The 22639-nt window shown below is 50.1% G+C and overlaps 8 protein-coding genes across 8 annotated transcripts; 7 read left to right on the top strand and 1 right to left on the bottom strand.

Annotated features, from left to right (window-relative positions):
• Positions 1-387: 387 nt before the first annotated feature.
• C8Q69DRAFT_107147 (putative DNA-dependent RNA polymerase II largest subunit) lies at positions 388-6078 on the top strand. Its single transcript, XM_028625078.1, has 4 exons — positions 388-629; positions 689-845; positions 900-970; positions 1038-6078. The coding sequence occupies exons 1-4, from the start codon at positions 501-503 to the stop codon at positions 5907-5909; spliced, it is 5229 nt and encodes a 1742-aa protein (XP_028481870.1). The 5' UTR covers positions 388-500; the 3' UTR covers positions 5910-6078.
• Positions 6079-6805: 727 nt separating this feature from the next.
• Positions 6806-9918, top strand: C8Q69DRAFT_107093 (ubiquitin-protein ligase Sel1/Ubx2). The gene is made up of 4 exons (XM_028625075.1): positions 6806-7095; positions 7159-7302; positions 7367-9316; positions 9372-9918. The coding sequence occupies exons 1-4, from the start codon at positions 7053-7055 to the stop codon at positions 9779-9781; spliced, it is 2547 nt and encodes an 848-aa protein (XP_028481869.1). The 5' UTR covers positions 6806-7052; the 3' UTR covers positions 9782-9918.
• C8Q69DRAFT_107139 (putative DNA repair protein Dds20/Sfr1) lies at positions 9899-11529 on the top strand. The gene is made up of 2 exons (XM_028625077.1): positions 9899-11374; positions 11450-11529. The coding sequence occupies exon 1, from the start codon at positions 10229-10231 to the stop codon at positions 11090-11092; it is 864 nt and encodes a 287-aa protein (XP_028481868.1). The 5' UTR covers positions 9899-10228; the 3' UTR covers positions 11093-11374; positions 11450-11529.
• C8Q69DRAFT_107120 (hypothetical protein) lies at positions 11413-12022 on the top strand. The gene has a single exon (XM_028625076.1). The coding sequence runs from the start codon at positions 11561-11563 to the stop codon at positions 11972-11974; it is 414 nt and encodes a 137-aa protein (XP_028481867.1). The 5' UTR covers positions 11413-11560; the 3' UTR covers positions 11975-12022.
• A 1334-nt stretch (positions 12023-13356) lies between these two features.
• On the top strand, positions 13357-15049 carry C8Q69DRAFT_488650 (chitinase; the record flags this gene model as incomplete). The annotated part of the gene is made up of 6 exons (XM_028632061.1): positions 13357-13506; positions 13620-13994; positions 14057-14116; positions 14184-14253; positions 14335-14870; positions 14942-15049. 6 exons carry the CDS (start codon positions 13357-13359, stop codon positions 15047-15049), a joined length of 1299 nt encoding a protein of 432 aa, XP_028481866.1.
• Positions 15050-15527: 478 nt separating this feature from the next.
• On the top strand, positions 15528-18886 carry C8Q69DRAFT_515097 (hypothetical protein; the record flags this gene model as incomplete). Its single annotated transcript, XM_028633356.1, has 4 exons — positions 15528-16390; positions 16455-16644; positions 16698-16788; positions 16853-18886. Exons 1-4 carry the CDS (start codon positions 15955-15957, stop codon positions 18884-18886), a joined length of 2751 nt encoding a protein of 916 aa, XP_028481865.1. The 5' UTR covers positions 15528-15954.
• Positions 18887-19310: 424 nt separating this feature from the next.
• C8Q69DRAFT_106933 (hypothetical protein) lies at positions 19311-20665 on the top strand. The gene has a single exon (XM_028625071.1). It carries the CDS (start codon positions 19595-19597, stop codon positions 20555-20557), a length of 963 nt encoding a protein of 320 aa, XP_028481864.1. The 5' UTR covers positions 19311-19594; the 3' UTR covers positions 20558-20665.
• On the bottom strand, positions 20666-22612 carry C8Q69DRAFT_106962 (Thg1 C terminal domain-containing protein). The gene is made up of 8 exons (XM_028625073.1): positions 22460-22612; positions 22295-22384; positions 21838-21969; positions 21724-21768; positions 21486-21661; positions 21292-21380; positions 21071-21175; positions 20666-21004 (listed from the first exon to the last, which is right to left on the bottom strand). Exons 1-8 carry the CDS (start codon positions 22471-22473, stop codon positions 20774-20776), a joined length of 882 nt encoding a protein of 293 aa, XP_028481863.1. The 5' UTR covers positions 22474-22612; the 3' UTR covers positions 20666-20773.
• Between the last annotated feature and the right edge of the window lie 27 nt (positions 22613-22639).

The raw sequence follows: 22639 nt of genomic DNA, 5'->3' as shown, positions 1-22639 counted from the left end.
CTAATGCCGTTGACTTTTAATGGGGTCCGCCCAGCCCGGCTTGCGGCTCCAAGAAAACTCGAGCTAAAACTCCAGCCCGAGCGCTGGTGAGGCAACATCAGTCCAACTCCCTTTCATCACCGCGACAGCTCTCTCCCCCATCGCCCAACGCCGGAGAATATCGCGTTTGACATCGCGATATCTCGTTTTCGCCCTGCGGTTAAGACGAGAGCGGCAGACACGCCTTTTTTCCGCGCTCCAACGCTTCGCAACGCCGCGGTGAGACGGTGGTAGGCGCCCTCGTGGCAAGGGCTGCCAGAGGCCTGAACGGCCAGGTGCTGGACGAACATCCGTCGTCGCTGCTGCGCGTCGGACTCATCTGAGACGTGTTACTTCGGATCGAAATCTACTGAGCGCCTTCATCATATCGCGACAGACGCCGATATCTCGAGAAAGCTCTCCGCTCAACTGTCAACGGACCCTCACTTGACCAACGCATCACCGCAACACCGACCGTCAAGATGTCCAACGTCTACTTCCCATACTCCAAGGCGCCGTTGCGCACGATCAAGGAGATCCAGTTTGGTCTCCTCTCGCCGGATGAGATCAAACGGATGAGTGTCGTCCATGTGGAATATCCTGAGACTATGGTTGGTGTTCCCCTGGTCTGGTGAGTTTTGAGGTACGAAGCTGACGTGGCTACGTAAAGGATGAACAACGACAACGACCGCGAACGAAAGGTTTGAATGATCCTCGACTTGGTACAATTGATCGCCAGTGGACTTGTGAGACCTGCGAAGAGGGCCAGAAAGAGTGCCCTGGACATTTCGGTCATATCGAACTTGCAACTCCCGTTTTTCACATCGGTATGTGAATATGCTAGCTCAGTAAAAATCAGTCCGCTAATTATCTGTCTCTAGGTTTCTTGACGAAGATCAAAAAGCTGCTGGAAACTGTCTGCCACAACTGTGGAAAGATCAAGGCCAATACGGTTAGTCATCCCTCACGGGATGGCAAATCATAGTATGGCAGTATTTGCTGACATTTGATAATCTCAGTCCGATCCCAAGTTTCTCGAAGCCGTGCGCACGCGCGACCCTAAGAGACGTTTCGATCAGATCTGGCGACTGTCCAAGGACGTCCTGGTTTGCGAGGCCGATCCTCCTCCTGACGAAGATGAGCCCTTCTCGAAAGAAGGTTCGAAGCCTTTGCGGACACATGGCGGATGTGGAAATGCCCAGCCTACGATTCGACGAGAGGGTATCAGCCTGATGGGAACGTGGAAGCCGAACAAGAACATGATCGAGGAGGGAGACATGCAGCAGCCAGAGAAGAAGCAGATTACTCCCTTGATGGCTTTGAACATCTTCCGCAGCATTTCTCATGAGGATGTCCGCATCATGGGCTTGAGTAACGACTACGCCCGCCCTGAATGGATGATCATCACCGTCCTTCCCGTGCCTCCTCCTCCAGTGCGACCCAGTGTCCTGGTTGGTGGTAGTGGTACAGGCCAGCGTGGTGAAGATGATCTGACGTACAAGCTGGCAGAAATAGTCCGTGCCAACCAGAACGTGCAGCGTTGCGAACAGGAGGGCTCCCCAGAGCATGTTGTCCGCGAGTTTGAGTCCCTCTTGCAATACCATGTGGCGACATACATGGACAATGATATTGCAGGCCAACCTAAGGCTATGCAGAAATCGAACAGACCTGTGAAGGCCATCCGTGGCCGTCTAAAGGGAAAGGAAGGTCGTCTCCGTCAGAACTTGATGGGAAAACGTGTGGACTTCTCCGCTCGTACAGTCATCACTGGTGATCCCAACTTGTCACTCGATGAAGTTGGTGTTCCCAGAAGTATCGCGAGGACGCTGACCTACCCTGAAGTTGTCACGCCCTACAATATTGACAAATTGCAGTATCTAGTTTCGAATGGTCCCAATGAGCACCCTGGAGCAAGGTACATTGTTAGGGACAACGGAGAGCGTATCGATCTTCGTCACGCACGGAGAGCTGGTGGTCAACAGCTGCTTTACGGTTGGAAGGTTGAGCGACACATCATGGATGGAGACGTCATTCTCTTCAACCGTCAGCCATCTTTGCACAAGGAGTCCATGATGGGTCACCGTGTCCGTGTCATGCCATACTCGACCTTCCGACTCAACCTGTCCGTGACAACTCCTTACAACGCCGATTTCGACGGTGATGAAATGAACTTGCACGTCCCGCAGAGTGAGGAGGCTCGTGCAGAGCTTGCTAACCTTTGCATGGTGCCGTTGAATATTGTTTCGCCCCAGCGTAACGGTCCGTTGATGGGTATCGTCCAGGATACTCTTTGTGGTATCTACAAAATCTGTCGGCGTGATGTATTCTTAACTAAGGAGCAAGTCATGAACATTATGCTCTGGGTTCCCGACTGGGATGGAGTGATCCCTCCGCCAGCAATCCTGAAACCTCGTCCGAGGTGGACCGGAAAGCAGATGATCAGTATGGTGCTTCCTCCAGGTCTGAATCTTTTGCGTGTTGATAAGGACAAGGCACCACTATCTGAGAAGTTTTCGCCATTGGCTGACGGCGGTATCCTTGTGCATGGCGGTCAGCTCATGTACGGTATGTTCTCGAAGAAGACTGTGGGTGCAAGTGGTGGTGGTGTGATCCACACCATCTTCAACGAGTACGGGCATGAGGCAGCCATGGGTTTCTTCAACGGTGCTCAGAGAGTGGTTAATTACTGGCTTCTTCACAACGGATTCAGTATCGGTATTGGTGACACGATCCCTGATCAGCTTACTATTCAGAGAATCGAGGAAGCAGTTCGCAAGCGTAAGGAGGAAGTCGACGCCATCACCGCTAGTGCGACCGACAACACTCTAGAACCGTTGCCAGGTATGAATGTCCGTGAGACCTTTGAGAGCAAGGTCTCGCGTGCTCTCAACAACGCTCGTGACGAAGCCGGTAGCGAGACCGAAAAGAGTTTGAAGGATCTGAACAATGCCATTCAGATGGCTCGTTCCGGATCAAAAGGTTCCACAATCAACATCTCTCAGATGACCGCAGTTGTCGGGCAGCAGTCCGTCGAAGGAAAGCGTATTCCCTTCGGTTTCAAGTACCGTACACTTCCTCATTTCACCAAAGACGACTACTCTCCAGAGTCCCGTGGTTTCGTTGAGAACTCTTACCTCCGTGGCTTGACTCCAACGGAATTCTTCTTCCACGCAATGGCCGGTCGTGAGGGTCTCATTGATACTGCCGTGAAGACAGCCGAGACTGGTTATATCCAGCGAAAGCTTGTCAAGGCTCTGGAGGAGGTGATGGTCAAATACGATGGTACCGTTCGTAACTCTCTGGGCGACGTCATTCAGTTCCTTTACGGAGAGGATGGCTTGGATGGTGCACACATTGAGAACCAGCGCGTCGATATCATCAGATGCTCAGATGAGCAGTTCCGTCGCAGATTCCGCGTCGACCTTATGGATCCGGAGATGACTCTCGGACCCGACGTTTTAGAACAGGCAACGGAGATTGCAGGCGACATCGAAGTCCAGCGTTATCTGGACGAAGAGTGGGAGCGACTACTCAAGGACAGAGAGTTTGTTCGCAGCGTCGCCAAAGGAGATGAGGAGATGATGCAGCTTCCGATCAATGTGCAACGAATTCTGGAGGGTGCCAAGACTACCTTCAGAATCAAGGAAGGCACTATAAGCGATCTCCATCCAGCCGAGGTTATTCCTCAGGTCCAAGCCCTCATGGATCGCTTGGTCGTCGTTCGGGGCGATGATATCATCTCTCGCGAAGCTCAAGAGAGTGCTACTCTCCTCTTCAAGGCGCAGTTGCGGTCTCGTCTTGCCTTCCGGAGACTCGTTACAGAATACTCTATGAACAAGTTGGCCTTCCAGCATGTTCTAGGTGCCATTGAGAGTAGGTTCGCTAAAGCAGCTGCGAACCCGGGTGAGATGGTCGGTGTCCTGGCAGCCCAGTCCATTGGAGAGCCTGCCACGCAGATGACACTGAACACCTTCCATTTTGCTGGTGTGTCGTCTAAGAACGTCACACTGGGTGTTCCTCGTCTCAAGGAAATTCTGAACGTGGCCACCAACATCAAGACACCGTCGATGACTGTATACCAAGAACCTGGAAGGGCTCACGATAAGGAATCCGCGAAGCAGTTGCGAAGTGTCGTTGAGCACACCAGCTTGCGATCGGTCACGGAGGCTACCGAGATCTATTACGACCCGGACATCCAGACTACGGTTATTGAGAATGATAGGGATATGGTTGAATCTTACTTCATCATTCCCGAGGATGTCACCGAGGACTCGAGTCGCCAGTCCAAATGGTTGCTTCGTATCATTCTCAGCCGTCCTAAGCTCCTGGACAAGGGTCTTACAGTCCAGGATGTTGCGACGAGAATCAAGGAAGCTTATCCGAAGGACATTGCAGTCATATTCAGTGATAACAACGCTGATGAGCAAGTTATCCGTATTCGTCAGGTTCAAGACTACAAGGAAGAAGAAGAGGACGATGACACGGAATACGATGTTACGCTCAAGAAGCTAGAGCAGCATCTGTTGGATACTCTTACCCTCCGTGGTGTGGCTGGAGTCGAGCGTGCCTTCATCAACGAAAAGGACAAGGTGCGCGTTCTTGAGGACGGCTCATTGTTCCAGAGCAAGTCAGACCCTCTTTGCAAGGAATGGGTCCTCGAAACCAGTGGTTCTTCTCTCGGCGAGGTGTTGGCTATCCCTGGAGTCGATGCTACTCGCACGTACTCCAATCAGTTCATCGAGGTGTTCGAAGTCTTCGGCATCGAGGCCGCACGAACTGCAGTCCTGCGGGAACTTACGCAGGTGTTGGCGTTCGATGGTTCCTATGTCAACCACCGTCACTTGGCTCTCCTGGTCGATGTCATGACGGTTAGGGGTTATCTCACTCCTGTCACCCGTCACGGTATCAACCGTGCTGATAACGGTGCCTTGATGAGGTGTTCGTTCGAAGAGACGGTTGAGATCCTCTTGGACGCTGCCGCTTTCGGTGAGCTCGACGACTGCCGTGGTGTGTCTGAGAACTTGATTCTCGGACAGATGGCGCCCGCAGGAACTGGAGAGTTCGACATGTACCTGGATCAGAACATGTTGAACACAGTCGTTTCCAACAACGCGAGATTTGGCCTGATGGGTGCTATCGGCGCGAAGGATGCTATCATCAGCGATGGAGCAGCGACGCAATACGATACTGGTTCGCCCATGCAGGAGAGTGTGTATATCGGAACACCCGATCCCGACTCCAAGTTCTCTCCTATTCGCCAAACCGGCGCCGAGACTCCTGGAGGTTTCGCCACGGATTATCGCCCTGGTTTCGAAGGTGGCTTCAGTCCTGCTCCCAGAAGCCCAGGTTATTCTCCGACCAGCCCCTTCAATACCAGTCCGACGTCTCCGCGGTACTCACCGTCGTCGAGCTACTCGCCTACGTCTCCTGGCATGGCTATTACCAGCCCTCGTTTCATGACATCTCCTGGTTTCTCGCCGGCCAGTCCGTCGTTCGCGCCGACCTCGCCAGCTTATTCTCCTACCTCGCCAGCCTACGGCCAAGCGTCACCGACGTCTCCCTCCTACTCTCCTACCTCTCCGGGATTTTCTCCCACCTCGCCCAACTACAGCCCTACGTCGCCAAGCTTCAGTCCAGCTTCTCCGGCATTCAGCCCGACGTCCCCAAGCTACAGCCCCACCAGCCCTGCCATTGGGGGAGCTACTGGCCGTGGTCATTCTCCCACTTCTCCAACCTCGCCGAAGTACACACCTACTTCGCCTGGTTGGTCCCCAACAAGTCCTCAGACTTACTCTCCTACCTCTCCCAACTTCGCTGGCTCGCCGACGTCTCCTGGTGGACCTACATCTCCAGGCTACAGCCCAACCTCTCCGGCTTTTAACCCGACGTGAGTGTTTTCTGCCTGCTCCATGATCAACACCCATTTGCTGATAGCCTCTTCCAGGTCTCCGCGCCAGTGATTTTAGATTTTACTGTCTCTTTACGGCCCTTTCCACGCTGATGTACCACCATGCCCTTGTTCACATAAACCACACAAAAGAACCATATTGCATCTTAGGTCTCGGAATTGTTTGGTTATTTTCTTTCATGATCTCAGGCATCCTAATGCCTCGGTCCATGTATCTTTCCACATTCCGCCTGAAGAGGTTTGAGCTGTTTTCTCTTTTACCAATTCTGAGCCGCCCCCTTCAAAAATTGTGAGCAATTCCGGGCTGGTTGTGCGTGTTTTCTATTGAAAAAGATAAGCTACCCGAGCACCTTTTCTTTCCGATTCCAGACGCCCCTGCGCGCATAATAGCACGGAGTTACGAGAGGCATTTCTTTTTTTCCCTCTCCAATGGCGTTGTTTTACCTGATGTCTCCGCATGCAAGTGTTATTGCTAGATGTCTTGCTGTTCCCGTTCTTCGGTTCATGTACACAGCTTAGGTAGTAAGCCGAACAGGAAGACAGAAAATGCATGAAATACATAATGCGTCATGTGTAGCTGGTCCGTCAATAGGATAGAATATTATTCGAAGCATACAAGATCCCCGTAGACTACAATCAAAAATTTTGTCCATACATGATTCTTGACCGTTACCAGTTAATGTCCAATTGTAGGAGTACCCAAGGGCAATATGATGTACTGTACAAATGTATATATATATATATATTTTTGTGTTGGACGGAGGTGTTGCATTTGTACATTCCAGGGCATCGTTAGGTATGATATGGCAGCCAGAGTACCCATGAATTCATCTGAACGTTACTAGACGTAAGAATATCCCAAGATCTTTTCTGGTAGCTTGGGGTAACAGACCTGTCCAGCTGCTGCTTGTGGCCGGAGCGCGTCGAAGCTCTGCGGAGAAGGTCGGGGAAATGAAGCTCCGCGCAAGGTGGCCCGTCCATCAGGACAGTTTGGAGCTTCATTATCGTCCACTCCATCGCTTTCTGTCCATCCCGATTCGCCAGGGGAAATCGGTGATGTATTCTTGAGATATACGGTCGCAATGCGTCTCTTGTCCATAAGAACTACCCCATTTATGCAGGCACGATGAAGGAGCTGGGGTTATGGCGTATCCTGCCGTGCGCGCTTGGTAAGTAGAGCTCCGGACATAGCACAACTTCTAGAGAGATCGACTGACCTGGAACTACTCCAGTATTCCTACAGGTGTTCGCGGTAGATGCCCGGACTCTATCAGGCGACAACTCGAGATCGACCGGTATCGCAGGTAATACATATCAGTATGGTGACCACGCGGCGGGTAGCGGGGATGGCGACACGGGGTTCTGGGATGGAAGTGGTGAGTGTTATCGTCTTCCTTGTCCCCGTGGATATTGCTGATTCGATGATGTGTCGCTTGATAGACTTGGTTGCCTCTGCCCTGCAGTCGTTGCAGGATCCCAAAATCACGGTCGTCAAGCGGGAGAAGCCTTCGGGCTTTCTGGGACACACGATGTACTACACGAAGGAGATCTTTTACCTCCTTTTCATGAATGGCCCACCACCGGATCAATATGCAGAGTCGAGGTCGCAAAAGCAGAAGCTGAGCCCGATACTAGCAAAAGCCGTGAAGGAATTGACACTGGCCGCGGAAGAGGCGCAGAATCCTGACGCGATGTTTCTTCTGGCGGAGATGAATTTCTATGGGAATTTTACGCATCCACGACACTTCAAGAAAGCCTTCCAGTGGTACCAGAAGCTGGCGTCTCTGACCGGGAATAGCACGGCACAGTATATGCTCGGATTCATGTACGGGACAGGGATCGGTGACGCTGTAGAGCGTGACCAGGCGAAGGCATTGTTATATCATACTTTCGCTGCAGAGGCTGGAAACACCAGATCGGAAATGACAGTTGCGTTTCGAAGCCATGTCGGTATTGGAGCCCCGAGGGACTGTGACCAGGCAACATACTATTACAAGAGGGTGGCAGATAAGGCTATTGCATACTACAGATCGGGGCCTCCGGGTGGCCACAGTATGCCGCGGAATTCTTATCGGTGGGCAGACCAGGAAGGAGGCGTCTATGGCGAAGGGGCGAGCGTAGTCAGCTCGGGACCAAACGCGCAAAGAGACGGACCGCACTCGAGCTCAGACGCTAGCCTTGACGACGTTCTAGAGTACCTGGACCTCATGTCCAAGAAAGGGGAGCTCAAGGCGACCTTCAGTCTTGGAAAGATGCATTATGATGGCACGCGGAAACTACCCAGGAACTTCCGGAGAGCTATGCGTTACTTCAAGCTAGTTACAAAACGTTATTGGAACAAGGACGGCAGTGTCAACGCAAACCATCCGGTCGGAATCGAGAAGCTGGCGGCTAAAGCAGCAGGTCATATTGGACTGATGTACCTGCGAGGAGAGGGCGTGGAACAGAATTTTGCAACGGCTTTGGCATGGTTCAAACGAGGAGTAGTCAACGGTGACCCCCTTTGCCAGCATGAAATCGGGTTGATGTACCTGCATGGGTATGGCGTTCCACAAGACGCGTACCGGGCAGCTTCCTACTTCAAGGCTGCTTCAGAACAAGATTTCCCAGCCTCAGAGACAAGACTAGGAGCTCTCTTCCTCGACCAAGGCGACGTCCAGACGGCTACGCGATACTTCGAATTGGCTGCTCGCTGGGGCTGGATGGAGGCTTTCTACTACCTTGCTGAGATTGCGGACAATGGAATCGGGCGAGAACGACACTGTGGCATAGCTTCTGCATACTATAAGCTGGTAGCTGAAAGGGCCGAACCTATCCACTCGTCGTTCGAAGAAGCCAATTCGGCTTACGAGGATGGCGATAAAGAAACAGCGCTGGTCGCAGCAATGATGGCTGCTGAACAAGGCTATGAGAGCGCGCAATCTAACGTCGCGTATCTTCTGGACGAGCAACGTTCCGTGTTCTCGCTGGACTCCCTTCTTCCCTGGGGTAAGAATAAGCGCCCTTCGCTGTTACGGAATGCAGCGCTCGCTTTGATCTACTGGACTCGCTCTGCGAGACAGGCAAACACGGACTCCCTTGTCAAGATGGGCGATTACTATCTCGCCGGAATTGGCGCAGAAGCGGACCCGGAAAAGGCTTCTACTTGCTACCACACTGCTGCTGAGGCCCACCATAGCGCTCAAGCATACTGGGACCTTGGATGGATGCATGAGAATGGAGTTGCTGTCGAACAGGATTTCCACATGGCGAAGAGATATTACGATCTCGCTCTAATTACAAATCGGGAGGCATATTTCCCTGTTAAGCTCAGTCTCATCAAATTACGGATCAGGAGTTTCTGGAGCCGGATCACCAACGGCAAGGTCAAACCAATCCAGGAAGAACCAGGTAAGCAGCATTCTGTATTATTTCAACTCCAGACAATGCTGACGTGTATACACAGAATCCAAACCTCCTAGGACGTTCCGGGAGTGGATCTCGGCCTTCATTGAAAACGATGAGGAGGAAGAAGCTCATTACCGTGCGCAGCTGTATCAACGAGGCGAGGATGAGGATGGCATTCTCTCATCCGGCGCTGATTTGCGTCGCGATGCTGACCGAGAAGACGGGTTCTATGATGAGCTGGACCTTGACATCGATGAGAGCTTCCTCGAAGGCCTCATTATCGTTGCCCTAGCCGCGACCTTGTTGATTCTCGTGTATGTTAGACAGCAAAGGAATCGGCAGAGAGAGAACGCAGGAGCTGGCGCCGGAGTCCCCCGAGTACCACCTGGTGGTGGTGATCGAGGGATGTTCCCCCAGCCAGGGCAACCGGAATTCGCGCAGTGGGTAGCGGGCGGCGTAGGGCATTGAAACTAACTTGGATACCATTCTGCATTTGAACTTTGTGTTGACCATTGCAAATATCCCGAGTGATTGCACTTGTTTCATTACGACTTAAGTAGAGAGCATAACTATTGACTACATACACGGTGTCATGACAACTCGTATCAGTAAAAAATGTGTAACTAGATTTCCCAGAAAAGTAACAGCATCTGACTAACTCAATAATTAAAAGCGTGTTGACTTAACCCAAGACTTATTGTTGGCAACTTGGAGGTAAGTCGGTTAAGCTGTCCCGGATCGTCCTGGGCTTATCGATAAGTAAACGCGCCGAGCGAAGAAGCTCTTCGCGTTCCCACAGCGAACCTCATCATCCATCAGCCAAACCCTCCTTCAACTTTCTCCACTCGCCACTGTCATGTATTTGGCAGTCTATCAAGATATGTGAACTACGAAGGACGACCAGGAGGAATACCAATGGCTCACCTCTCCCACAACTCGAAGCGCCGCAGGCTGGACCAGGCGGCGTCCACGCTCTCTAAGCCGTTCAAGTCTCCTCTGCGCACTCCAGCTCAGAAATCCGACCAAACAGCCAGTCCATCCCCTCTTCGATTTTCAGCTCAGATCGAGCCAGAAGAGGATGTCGAGGCGACGAATGACACAGCAGAACAGTCACGGCAGCAGGGCCCAAAGGAAGAGATAGAGGCTACAGGAGAACCTTCAAGGCCTACACCTACCACAACCCCAACTAAAACGTCACAACAGAGAACACCTCTCTCGTCACTGCGTAAACGCAAGTCTTTCCCATCATCATTTACGTCTCTTTCTCCGGACCCAGCCGTCTCTGCGCTTCAGAAACAACATACGGCTCTGCAGGCGCGGCTCTCTGCTCTCCGCGCGGAGCTCGATACCACACAGCAGGCTTTGCGGATTGAATCATCCTCTCGGGACGAGGAGTTGGAAGCGCTGATACTAAAATGGAGAGCGGCGAGTCAAGATGCAGCAGAAGAACTTTTTGCATCCGCGAGAGACAAAGTATTCCGCATGGGCGGGGTACGTGCCTGGAAGGAGAGGGCAAAGAAGAGCAGGGAGAGATGGGATGATGGGGAAGGGAGCCTAGACAACTGGGGCCATGATCTTGATGAGAATGAACGGGAGAGGAGGAAAGCGGAGATGCTTGATTCCCTCGACATCGACATCGATTCCAAGGTGGAGCGCGATGGAGGGAGAGAGGACGAGGAGGACGATAATGATGAAGAGGTGTGTTATCTTTCTTCTGCAGTCCTAATTATTTTTGTCGACATGCATTCTGCGGACTACGCGGTCTGGCGGCCATGCTGAGATGTTTTTATCTGTGATGCGCAGTCATTCACGATGGACATGATGCTGAAAAGCATGAATATCGACTTGGACACGATCGGGTTCGACAAGGTCAACCAGAGATGGATCAAGGATTGAGCTGTATCAATACGTACCAATGTGTCATTGGCCATGCCACTTGACGAAGTGGACGGCAATGTATACATACTACGACACTTGCGAGCAGTGTTCTGCAGCGGCATGATTGATGACCGTGCTCGCGTGTCTTCTTGCAGCACGAGGAAGCAATCAAATAAGGATAAGGTGCGTTATCATCCTGATTCTGTGCTCGTGAGGGGGAAGGGATAGTCACGAGGGTTGAAGTTGACTCTCCATCAGATTTGCCCACCCAGCACTTTCGAGTGCAACTTAGTAGTATCACCGTTATCAACAGTTCCGCTGCATTTTTGCTTTCCCTTTTCTGGCTCCTGGAGCCCCTGATCGGGCCGCATGACAAGTAAGCCGTTCAAGGTGGTACTGCGTCTTGCCTGCTTGACTATCTCTGGCGCGTTACATTGCTCCATCGTGGAGTCGGGATGTCACCTAATTACCTTATCTCGACTTCTGGAACTACCATCAGAACGCCCACTGGATGGGTGGCCATCCGCTCTCGCATTCTGCAAAACTAACTCATCTGTCTATTATACAGGCCAGCGCTATATTATTTTTCTGCTGTTATTCACTATGATTTGCCGGGATCGCAAGGCAGCTATTCCTATAGAGATGTCATCCGTTGGATGTGTCATGAGGCTTCCCGCTAGTTCACGCGATAAGGCTAACCAGGCCCTGGTGTCTCCCGATTGTTTAGATCGAACCTCTAATTCGATCTCAACCGGGGAACGTTGCGTTGTACCCCCAAGTTAATAATTTCCACCCAGCTGGGCTAGCAGGGACAAAGCCATTGTTACGGGTTCCTACTGCAAGTGATCTGCTGGACGCTTTGAACGTTATCTATCTGCTTAAGCCCGAAATGGACATCCCGTCCTCGCGCCGGACTGCCATGTAATAATACTGTAGCTATGGTTTCCATAAACACCTATGAATATGAACGCTAATGCCGAATTTGACGAACAGAAGGCTGCCCCTTCGGTCGTAGTTACCATCCTAAATGATATTTGGCACGGAAAAGGCCTGACGCTGGACCATTCGTCGGGATTCTCGAGTATGGCCTCTGTAGGACTTGGGACTCTTCTGATCCTGGAGGAGTCGCATGTCAAAAGGCACAGGACAGCTTCTTATATTCGGAATCTCGTATTTGTCCAAATGACCAACAATTATCGACCCTCGAAACGTCTCTTGCGTCGACGAAACGGTAAAGTATCCCGTTGTCTCTATCCTGCGGGACCAATAAGGATGTCATCCAGGAGGAACCAGTCGCCCTAAGAATATGATTCGAAAGAATACTACTATCCTTTCGCTACTACAAGTACTCGAAATTTCTATGCATAGTTAGGCTTTTCTGCAGGAACTTGGTCTAGGGAAGCTTCCGCCACCGTTGACCAGCCGCGTCGACGCAAGGAGTTTCTCTACAGTGTGTATACATAGAACGAGAGACACGGTACGGACGGCAATGTCACACTCTAGTTCCTGAACTCATCAGGCCTTGTGAAATATAGTTATGTGAAGATTCTTGCTAGCGTGGCTCTCTACCCTAAAGCTTATTCACATTCTTTCGCGTGCTCGTGCCCCTTCTCATCTCATAGTCCTAGCCCTATCTCGGAATGGTCATTGTCCTTCGGATGACCAGCCGGGTCTTACGGCTTGCTCGCATTTTCTGCTGCTGCACCAAAGACAATACATATTGTAGATCCTTTCTGTTCTTGACATGATGCTATCTCTCCCCCGAGGCTTGTCTACTGTATCTATGAGCGGATCGTAGCGCGTTGCCAAGGGTCGATCTCCCATGCTGCTCCTGTCATCCATGTCGAAGTGACTACCATGGGGAAGATCACCAAACCTCTACTGCATCCCCAAACGGGAAAAGAAGCTACTGTCAAGGTAACATCAGTGATCCGTGCAAGCCTGTAAGCAAACCGTTACATGTTATGATGAAGCCATTCTGAACTGCTGCCACATTCCAAGGAGGTAGCCTAGACCGTAACCGTCCGGCTGAGCAGTATAACGCTCCATTCATATAGGAGCACAATCCCCCCCTGAATTTTAATAAGAATGGTGTCTGCCTCTGTCTTTTCAGACGCGTTGTAATAGTTATCCTTCCTTCTGTTCGAGTCGTTCCTTCAGCCATGATGCGTTTTCTCTCTCTCGCTATATTGCTGGCCTCGAACTGGCTGGCTAATGCAGTAGTCCTTCCTTCTACAGTCGAGAGATCAGTCAACAGTCTTGAGACTCGTGATGATCCTACGGGCTATCGTTCAGTGGCATATTTCGTAAACTGGGTATGCAGTTACTTTTTCTGATATCATTTTCATCTATTCTTCGTCATAGAAGTCTCCATGAGACTCTTCATAGTCCCATTTACTTACTATAATATTTGCTGCATATGCATTAGGCCATCTACGGCCGCAACTTCCAACCTCAGAACCTCACCGCGGACCAATACACGCACATTCTCTATGCGTTTGCCAACGTCCACGCGGACACCGGCGAAGTCTACCTTTCAGACACCTATGCAGACATCGAGAAGCACTACCCGACTGACTCCTGGAACGACAATGGTACCAACGTCTACGGCTGCGTTAAGCAGTTCTACTTGATTAAGCAGAAGAACCGCAAGCTAAAGACCCTCCTTTCCATTGGCGGATGGACTTATTCGGAGAATTTTGGCGCCTGGACCAGTACGGATTCTGGACGTTCGGAATTTGCTTCTTCAGCCGTGCAGTTGTTGCAGGATCTGGGATTTGATGGTCTGGACATTGATTGGGAGGTAAGTGTTTCTCTATATCCTGCAGATAGGCTCTTAGAATGTATGTCACTGACTAGAATTAGTATCCTGCCAATTCGTCACAGGCAAGTGATATGGTAGAGCTGTTGAAGACAGTCAGATCGGTGAGTTTATGTGATGTTGTAATTGCTGTCTGGTAAAATCTACGGCGCTAAGTAATATTCGCCGCAGGCTTTGGACGACTATGCCGATAAGAACACTCCAGGACAGCACTATTACCTTACTGTCGCCTCCCCAGCTGGTTAGTCTACCCCATATCTATCTCCCGTACTTGCTGGAGAAGGTATTCCTGAATATGTGCCCTAACCATAATGTTGTATAGGCCCGTCAAATTACGAAGTCCTAGATATGGCCGGCATGGATCAATACCTGGACTTCTGGAATTTGATGGCGTATGATTACGCCGGAAGCTGGGACACTATTTCCGGACATAACGCGAATTTGTACAACTCGACATCCGATCCGGCTAGCACGCCCTTCAACACGGATCAAGCCATTTCCTATTACACTTCCCATGGAGTTGCAGCTAACAAGATCGTCATGGGTATGCCCCTCTACGGACGATCGTTTACCAACACCGACGGACCCGGAACCAACTTCAGCGGCGTCGGCAGTGGTAGCTGGGAAGATGGTGTCTGGGATTACAAGGCCCTTCCGCAGAGCGGTGCGCAGGTGTACACTCTCGACCAGCCGGTGGCATCGTACAGTTACGACTCATCCCAGCGAATCATGATCAGCTACGACACGCCGGATATTGCAAGTACTAAGGCAGCATATATCAAATCCAAGGGCCTTGGAGGTGGTATGTGGTGGGAGAGTAGTAGCGATAAGACAGGCGATGAGAGTTTGGTCGCAACTGTATGCATCCTCCTAACTGTTTTATTCAACGGTGTGTCAAGCAACGGAAAGAATGCTAATAATCATCACAGGTGGTCAACGCCTTTGGCGGTATCAGCGCTCTCGACCAGACCGAAAATGAACTCAGCTACCCAGCTTCCGAGTACGATAACTTGCGGAACGGCATGCCGTCGTCATAGACTCATTTCCTTTTTGAGTACATATTATCGATCATTCGCAGAGGTATGCATGCATAAGTATATATATCAGTGCATATCAGGTATTTTCGAGGCCCCAAAAACCACCTTCGTTTTGGTGACGGGAATGCCCTGGTGATGTATTGTGATGATTCCCATTGCTGATTCCAGTAACCGGGTCTACAGTATCGTTCTGACCTCATTAGAAGTGTACTCAAATGAAAATTTTAATTATTCTCTTGCCAAGGTGAAAACTATAAACCGCTAGAAAAAAAGAACTTACCAGTGGTAGCAGGTCTAGGGGTAAGTGATGGATAAGTCGATTGATTAGTGTGTCGAAGAATTAAGTATATTGCGGAGTTGGTGTACATGACAGAACTTTGCCTGTGTACACATCGACTGTTTGTGGATAGTGATTTCAGTAAGCAGACACAAAAGATACAGTCTATCTCTCACTTCGACAAAAGATTCCTGCGATATATCCCACGTGATGTATATATACACCGCTGGTGATCTGACAAGTGGTGCTGGCCTTGCTTTGCCAAGGCCACCAAGCCGGACAGTGCGAAGACGGCGCGGCCACCGCGATGAAGGATGAGGCCGGGGTTTCGACAGCTCAGCGCCCGGACTGGTGCCAGGGAAGAAAATGAGAAGCGTAGGCTGTGGACACCCTCGATGATGGACGTTCAGATTACTGATTTGATCTAACTGAAGCAGGCAAAGACGCGCCCAACTGGGGCGTCTCGCAGGACGCGAGAATCGAGATGGGCGTTGACGAATCCAGATCTTTCACAGAGCTCAGATGTCAAAAACAAGCTTGTGTCTTTTTTTTTTTACTTTTTTTGCTTTGTGTTTGTATCGTGTTCGACCGCCCATGTAAGATTTCGATGTGATAGCGAGAGCAGACGATGGACGATCGACTTCATCCGTTCTTCTACCGCAGCCGCAGCTTCCAGGAACCGGGGGCTTCTGCGCCGCCTGGGCCTGCAGACTTATCCGACCCATCAGCGCTGCTAGGTCTCCTCAACGGCCAGACCGAACTGCTACTGGCACAGAAGCGCGAGCTGGAGCTTCTCAAGAGCTCAACACAACATTCGCCACAGCCGCCATTGCGGCGGATGTCTACAGTGTCAGCACTGCAGCCTCAATCGAATCCTGTGTCCGTGGAAGAAGAGCAGAAGCGCATTTGGCAGGAGGAGATTTTGCCGTGTCGGGATGAGCAGTTGCTCCGGTCCTTTATATGGCGTAAAGGCTTAACGTTGGAGGACCTGCTGAGTCCAAACCGACCATGGAATACGTGGTCCTACCATGCGGCCTATCCAAACCTATCCATTCCTTTCGAGTGTCTCGTTGAATGAGGCTTCAAAATCGCAAGTCCTCTGCGAGGATTTTAATGAGCGCGGGCTAGTGTCGCGATGGCAGTCGACTGAAGGCATATTGAACCATGCTTCTATGTGGTCAGCCATCGGAACATGCCCCGATGAGAAGAATCCCGACTCTGAGCTAACCGTTAATGCCTCTGATGCATTTTCGCGTATACTCCGGATAGTTGATCTATCGCCTATTGTAACTTCAGTCCTGCTGGGTTCGACGCCCAGGTAAGTGTCACGGGATGTTTTTGTTTCGACATCCTAATTAACCTACTACGCAGAGTAAATCTCTCGAAGATTGCACTCTTCTTAGAGAGATATCTCAGCTTCTCAAACTATGGAAAGGCCAGTTTGTTCGGGATCCGCAGTAAAGTATGGCAGTTCCGGACCCGACTTCAGAGGCAGAGCAGACACAATTGCTAACAGTTCATTCTAGACTGCCAATTCCTATCTCTTCGAATATCACCTAGCTTTCTACTTCGTCCCGCAGACAGCAATGGATAGGGAGCTTGTTGTGAAGGACTTTCGTGGGCTAAGACGCTCTGCTGCGTTCGGGCCGGCCCTGAACAAACGCAATCGGTACATCTACGAAGAACAACTATCATTCATCCTGGTGGGAGTGGGGAATGACGTCTATACGTGCTATCAGCTTGCCGAAAAGTACTTTGCTGGTCCTTATATCACCGGCACTGGACGAAGCACGCTCTTTGTTAACCCCGACGGACGCAGGCTGGGTAGTTGGACGCCGGCATCCATTTTCCTCTCGTGGATTATGGTCGCCATGCACCATGTGCAACTGCGGTGGCAGATGGCTATCGATGCCGTGGATGCACAGATCGACTCGCCTTCGCAGATCATCTTTTCCGAAGAAAACCCAGATTTATTGTCGGATGATCCGCAATTCTCGCGCTCAAAGACTTACTTCTGGGCACTTCAAGCGTATAAAATGTTTGACGAGGCATTAACAGCGACGATAGACACTTGGTTTGATTTCCGGCAAAACTCTCTACACTGTCTCAATGACGGGCGTATGCCTGCGAAAGACTGGGAGGATTCCATCAGATCTATCGACCATGCGGTTGAGAAGCTCCAGGAGAAGCTTCTATGGATAAGAAAGAAGAGCATCGAGGTCAGAGACTTGCGCGACGGCCTATTTGGTGCTTCTTCCCTCTTCGACAGCCGCACAACAGTCCGGCAGGGTGATAATATCCGGCTGTTGACCTACATCACGTTGCTGTTCCTCCCACTTTCTTTCTGTACTAGCATCTTCGGCATGCAGACACTGATCCCTCACACTCTTCCTATGAGTGCGTTTGCGATCACTATGCCTTCGATCACCGTCTTCACGGTCCTACTAGTTTTCAACCTGCAGACCATCATGGACGCGTTTGAGAAGTTTGGGTCCGATATCACTCGGAGCATGCGCGAGCTTATGAAGAGCCACAACCGACAGGATTGGAGAGATACTGCGAACGCACTCCATGTGGACCGGATAGCTCGCCAACCCCCCGTCAAGAGGACGAAGCCCCAGAGTAGCCACTGGGTGTACGCGCTTTTCGTACTCGAAGCGATTACCGTTTCGTTTCCGGTTTCCGAGATCGAGAATGCCTATCGCAGGATCCGATCTCTGTTCAGTCAGCCGTCCGCAGATCCGTACCTGTTGCAAGAAACTGCCGGTATACCAGAAGGCGAAGAGGCTGCCACGCTGTCGAGAGCCCAGAAAGTGAAGTACGCCAAAGAGGCCGAGAAGAGACGAAATAAACAGTCGTCTATACGCCATTTCCATCCGTTGAAGCTATTTGTCCGACTGATTGTCCATCTGTCCAAAATAGCCGTGGCAACTATGCGGACAATTCTTTTAGTCATCTGGATCCCACTGGTCATGTTAGAGTATGGTCTTCTTCTCTGCTGGTTCTTCATATCGCCTCCGACTTCTTTATTCGGAAACCCGGAGGAAGACGAAGAGACCTTTGTGGGAGAGGACGGTAAGCGGGGGAATGACTCCCGCCGGCCAGCGAGACCGACAATAAGCATCTGGAGTCTCGCACCCCAGGATCCTCAAAATCCCACCGTCACAATCTTCATCCTCCCTTTCCGCTGGCTTGGATTTGCTTTCGCACAACCGAAGAAGGCACCACGACGACAATTGACCGAAGAAGAGGACCTGTATGCCAAACGAGTTAGAACACTTTCTGACTTTACTCGACATACACGCTCTGGTCTGAACAAGCTGGCCGATACAAAGACCGAGGAGGACCCCTTGTCGCAGCAAGCCTCGGACAAGTCCTCGCAAGTGACGCAGCCGCAGATACCGTCGCAAATGCAGTCCGCACCCGGGACAGCATTCGAGATGAACCATACTTCTCGAAGGCAGTCCTTACGGCGCTGGCACAGGGCACAGCGACACCAGGCTAGTCGATTGAACGAAGGATTGAACCCAGCCGACACCGCAATGAACATTGACTGTTAATGTCAAATACCATGATTTCTTTCCTGTGATGCTGCTTGCGGCATGGAATAATGAAACTGATGATGCCATGATTTACGACAAGCAGTGCAGATAAACAGATACATACAGTACGCACTTACATGCCGTGAATAGCGAAGGAACTGCCCGGTCAGTTTCGGTATGTACTGTACACAGTGTTAGGAGGTCAAAACTTAGAAAGCTGGACTTTATGTGGCAAGATCAATAAACGTTAGAACATTAGATATTGCATATATTTTATGGGAAAATCAAACCTATGCTTACTTTCACTGATTTAAGTGCCGTTTCGACAGATAATGTAAATCGGATACTTCAGCACCGGCGGATCAGGCTCTCTCACCGCCCGCGATAAGATCAGCGGCACTTTTTTCTCACTCGAAATTTTGGTTCTTCTCCAAACGGGCTGGCAGTTGTCATTGCAGTTGGCCACTGTCACATACAAAATTATTTTCTTTTAATCTCTCATTATCACAGACACTCCTACTTTACCGGTGTCTGTAAGAAAAAAAGAAAGAAAAAACTCCAGAGATGCTGAGCTGAGGACATTTTCTCCACGAATCCCCATCCACCACGCCTGCCTCAGCGACGAGGCAAAACCGCTGAGCGCTTCGACACGCCAGATACCTCCCCTCCCCGCCGGTATCTGTGCCTTCTACAAAATAACTAAACACCCTTCTACAACATACCACAATGGACGCTCAAGCCTACCTCATGCGCCTTGGCTGGGACGGCCCCGGTAACCCTCTGAACCCGAACCGCCGACCTGGTCCTCACGGCGGACTGGGCCTGACGCGCCCCATTCTCGTCGCACGGAAATCGAACAAAGATGGCGTGGGTCGGAAAACGACCAAAGACCACTCGAACCAGTGGTGGCTGCGTGGATTTGAGGAAGCATTGCGCGGCGTCGGGGACGATGGAACTGCCAACGAGTCCGGGGTTGGACAGCAGGGCAGTTCGCTCATTCGGAATGGAAGTGAGCTTTATAAGTTCTTTGTCAGAGGGGAGGGTCTGAAGGGGACTATTGAAGAGAATGCGAATAGGTTGAAGGAAGAGAAGAAGAAGGAGAAGAAGAAGACGAGTGAAGATTCTTCTGAGGAAAAGAAAAAGTCGAAATCGAAGAGGAAGCGTGACGACGACGAGGATGAAGATCCAAAGCAGGCGCGGGCTCTCAGGAAGGAAGAGAGAAGGAAGAAGAGAAAGATGAAGGAGGATGCTGAATCGACCCGGAATCAGGATGCGACATCATCTATCGAGACCAAGGAGGAGCGACGGGAGCGAAAGAAGCGCGAGAAGAAGGAGAAGAAAGACAAAAAGGAGAAGAAGCTCTCCAGGGAAGACAAAGAAGATGATGACCGGACAGGGCCATCGCGCGAGGAGCGGAAGAAGGATAAGAAACGAAAGAAGGACATAACAACAGCGGAGCAGGATTATCCTACACCACTTTCGACAGAAGAATCAAGCGCAGATGGTTCAGCAGACGATGAGAAAGCATCATCTAAGCTGAAGAAAGAGAAGAAAGAGTCAAAGGAGAAAAACAAGAAGGACAAGAAGGAGAAAAAGGAAAAGAAGCGGTCCAAGACCGACAGCGCCGGCGACGAGGTGAAAAAGGAGAAATCAAAAAAGCGCAAGAAAGAAGAAAAGTCTTCGAATTAAGTTTGATGTCACGGCAGGATTTCCAATGCACTTGTCTAGACATCCAATCTATATATACGCTACATCGCACTGGACTGGCCGTACATGGATAGAAATTTAGATACCCCATTTTCAGCAACTTCCTAGAAAAGCATATTTCTTTTCATTCAATCATTCGCATGAAACACGAAACATAATTCGTTTTATGTAGAACGTAACTCAGCCAAAGAAAAAGCATTACTCCTCCGTCGGGAGCTTCCCAGGCTTATTCGAAAGTATCCACGGCCGTCTCTGCCAGAAATCATCCTTGATGATATCAACATGATCAACAACCACTCTCGCTTTCCGTCGTAGCTTCCTGATTTTCTCCTGCTGAGTCTTTGAAATATCTTTCTGTAGAGCCGAGCTGGCGTCTTCCTGTTTCGGTTCATTTGTCGCTTCTGCAGAATTCGGATCTTCTAATTCGTACTGCGGTTCGGAAGGAGTCAGGGATCTAGTGCTTATTTCTTTCTGTTGCATATTTGATAGACATACCTGGCGATAGACGACGCTTCCTTTCTTATATATTTCCGGCTCGTTGTTATAGTTGATTCCGAATCGTGTGAACAGGATCTCGTTCTTGTCAGATGATACGGTGCCCTGCGAGAGATGTTAGTTTTATTTTATTTCAGTTTTTCTTGTGCCATTTACGACAGGACATAAGAGATATTTAAGCTCATAGTAGAATGAGGAAATAAGCGACAAAGCATTCATACCTTCAATTCCCTCTCTGCATCTGTGTTGGTCATCCCACCTTTCTGAACCATGGTCCAGAAAGTGGTATTATAAAGATTGTTGATGTGGCCTGTCTCTCCCAATGCTCATGAGTATAGGTCCTTTGTAAAACAACTCTCGATAATAAAAAAGACAAAGTATCAACAAGAGCTCATCCTGTCGGCATCAGACGTACAATCAACCTGTCTCCAGCTCATATAATCTCTCAGATTGGCCGTAGTCGGATACAGAACAGCCCTCCCATCGAAACTCGGCAGTGACGATGGTTCAAGAGGGGTATCAGGGAAGAAAGTGGGCCACTTGAAAATATAGTGCGCCGTAAAGGTCGATACGATGGTCGTGACGAGTTTTCTAGTAGGATACTGATTAGAATCCATGGAGCAATTTGAAAAGAGGAAATAGCTGAGCCTTACCCGCATCTCCTCTCGAATAATTGACACGTCGGATGGAATACAAAGCTGGCAGGAAATTAGCAATGGATATATCCAGCATCTAAGATCTAGACGTAAAATTCCAGTTCTCCATACCTGTACTCGTCACTAACACCATAGGCAATAACCAGATCCGTAAGGTCTTTCATGACCTCTACAGCAGCAGCATTCATGAGGTCCAGTGCCCGGCGATCGTTGGGTTTTCGAAAGCCATATTTATCGGATAGCCTGTGGTGGGATAGTCAGATGGGTTGGAATTTAGATTCTGAGCGCGCAGCAATGCAAAAAGAAATAAATAAACCAACACGAAAGGAACATTCACACAGACCATGATCGAACTCAAGAACCCAGATGAATGTTAATCCGCTATATCAATGACTGGCAAAATACTTGATAAGCAGTCAAGATACGAAACAGAAACTCTAGGTATGAGGGGCAACGGATCTCAAAAAACCGAAAATGAAAATCACCAGCAAAACGCAAGCTTACAACAAGAGAAAAATTCCTCAAAAGGACCAGAAAGTTCAATGAACCAAAAAAAAGGGAAACTGACTTATGGAATCCCCTCCCATCAATTCTGACGACTATCCAAGCATTCGGAAGTAACGCGTCCGGCTGCTCGAACTGCTTGACGTACTCATATCTGGATGAAAATCGTCAGCAAAATCCATCACGGAAATAGCCCCGAGAATTGTGACTTCAAGATAGTGTGATATACTTCGAATTAGCCATGTCTGTTTACTGATTTCTATGCATCGTTGAATGACATAGAGGATTGGATGCAGGCTCTGTAGAGTATGCGATGCGATTTGATGCTAGGTGGATGTGGCTAGTGACTCGCGCGGGATTCATGGTGGAATAAGTATCCTCGCTTCCCACCTCGGCGCCACCATAGATG

Source organism: Paecilomyces variotii (assembly GCF_004022145.1).
Source record: "Paecilomyces variotii strain CBS 101075 chromosome Unknown C8Q69scaffold_14, whole genome shotgun sequence".
Lineage (NCBI taxonomy): Eukaryota > Fungi > Ascomycota > Eurotiomycetes > Eurotiales > Thermoascaceae > Paecilomyces > Paecilomyces variotii.
Note: the sequence above shows the minus strand (reverse complement) of the source record. Positions and strands in the feature narration are given on the sequence as shown.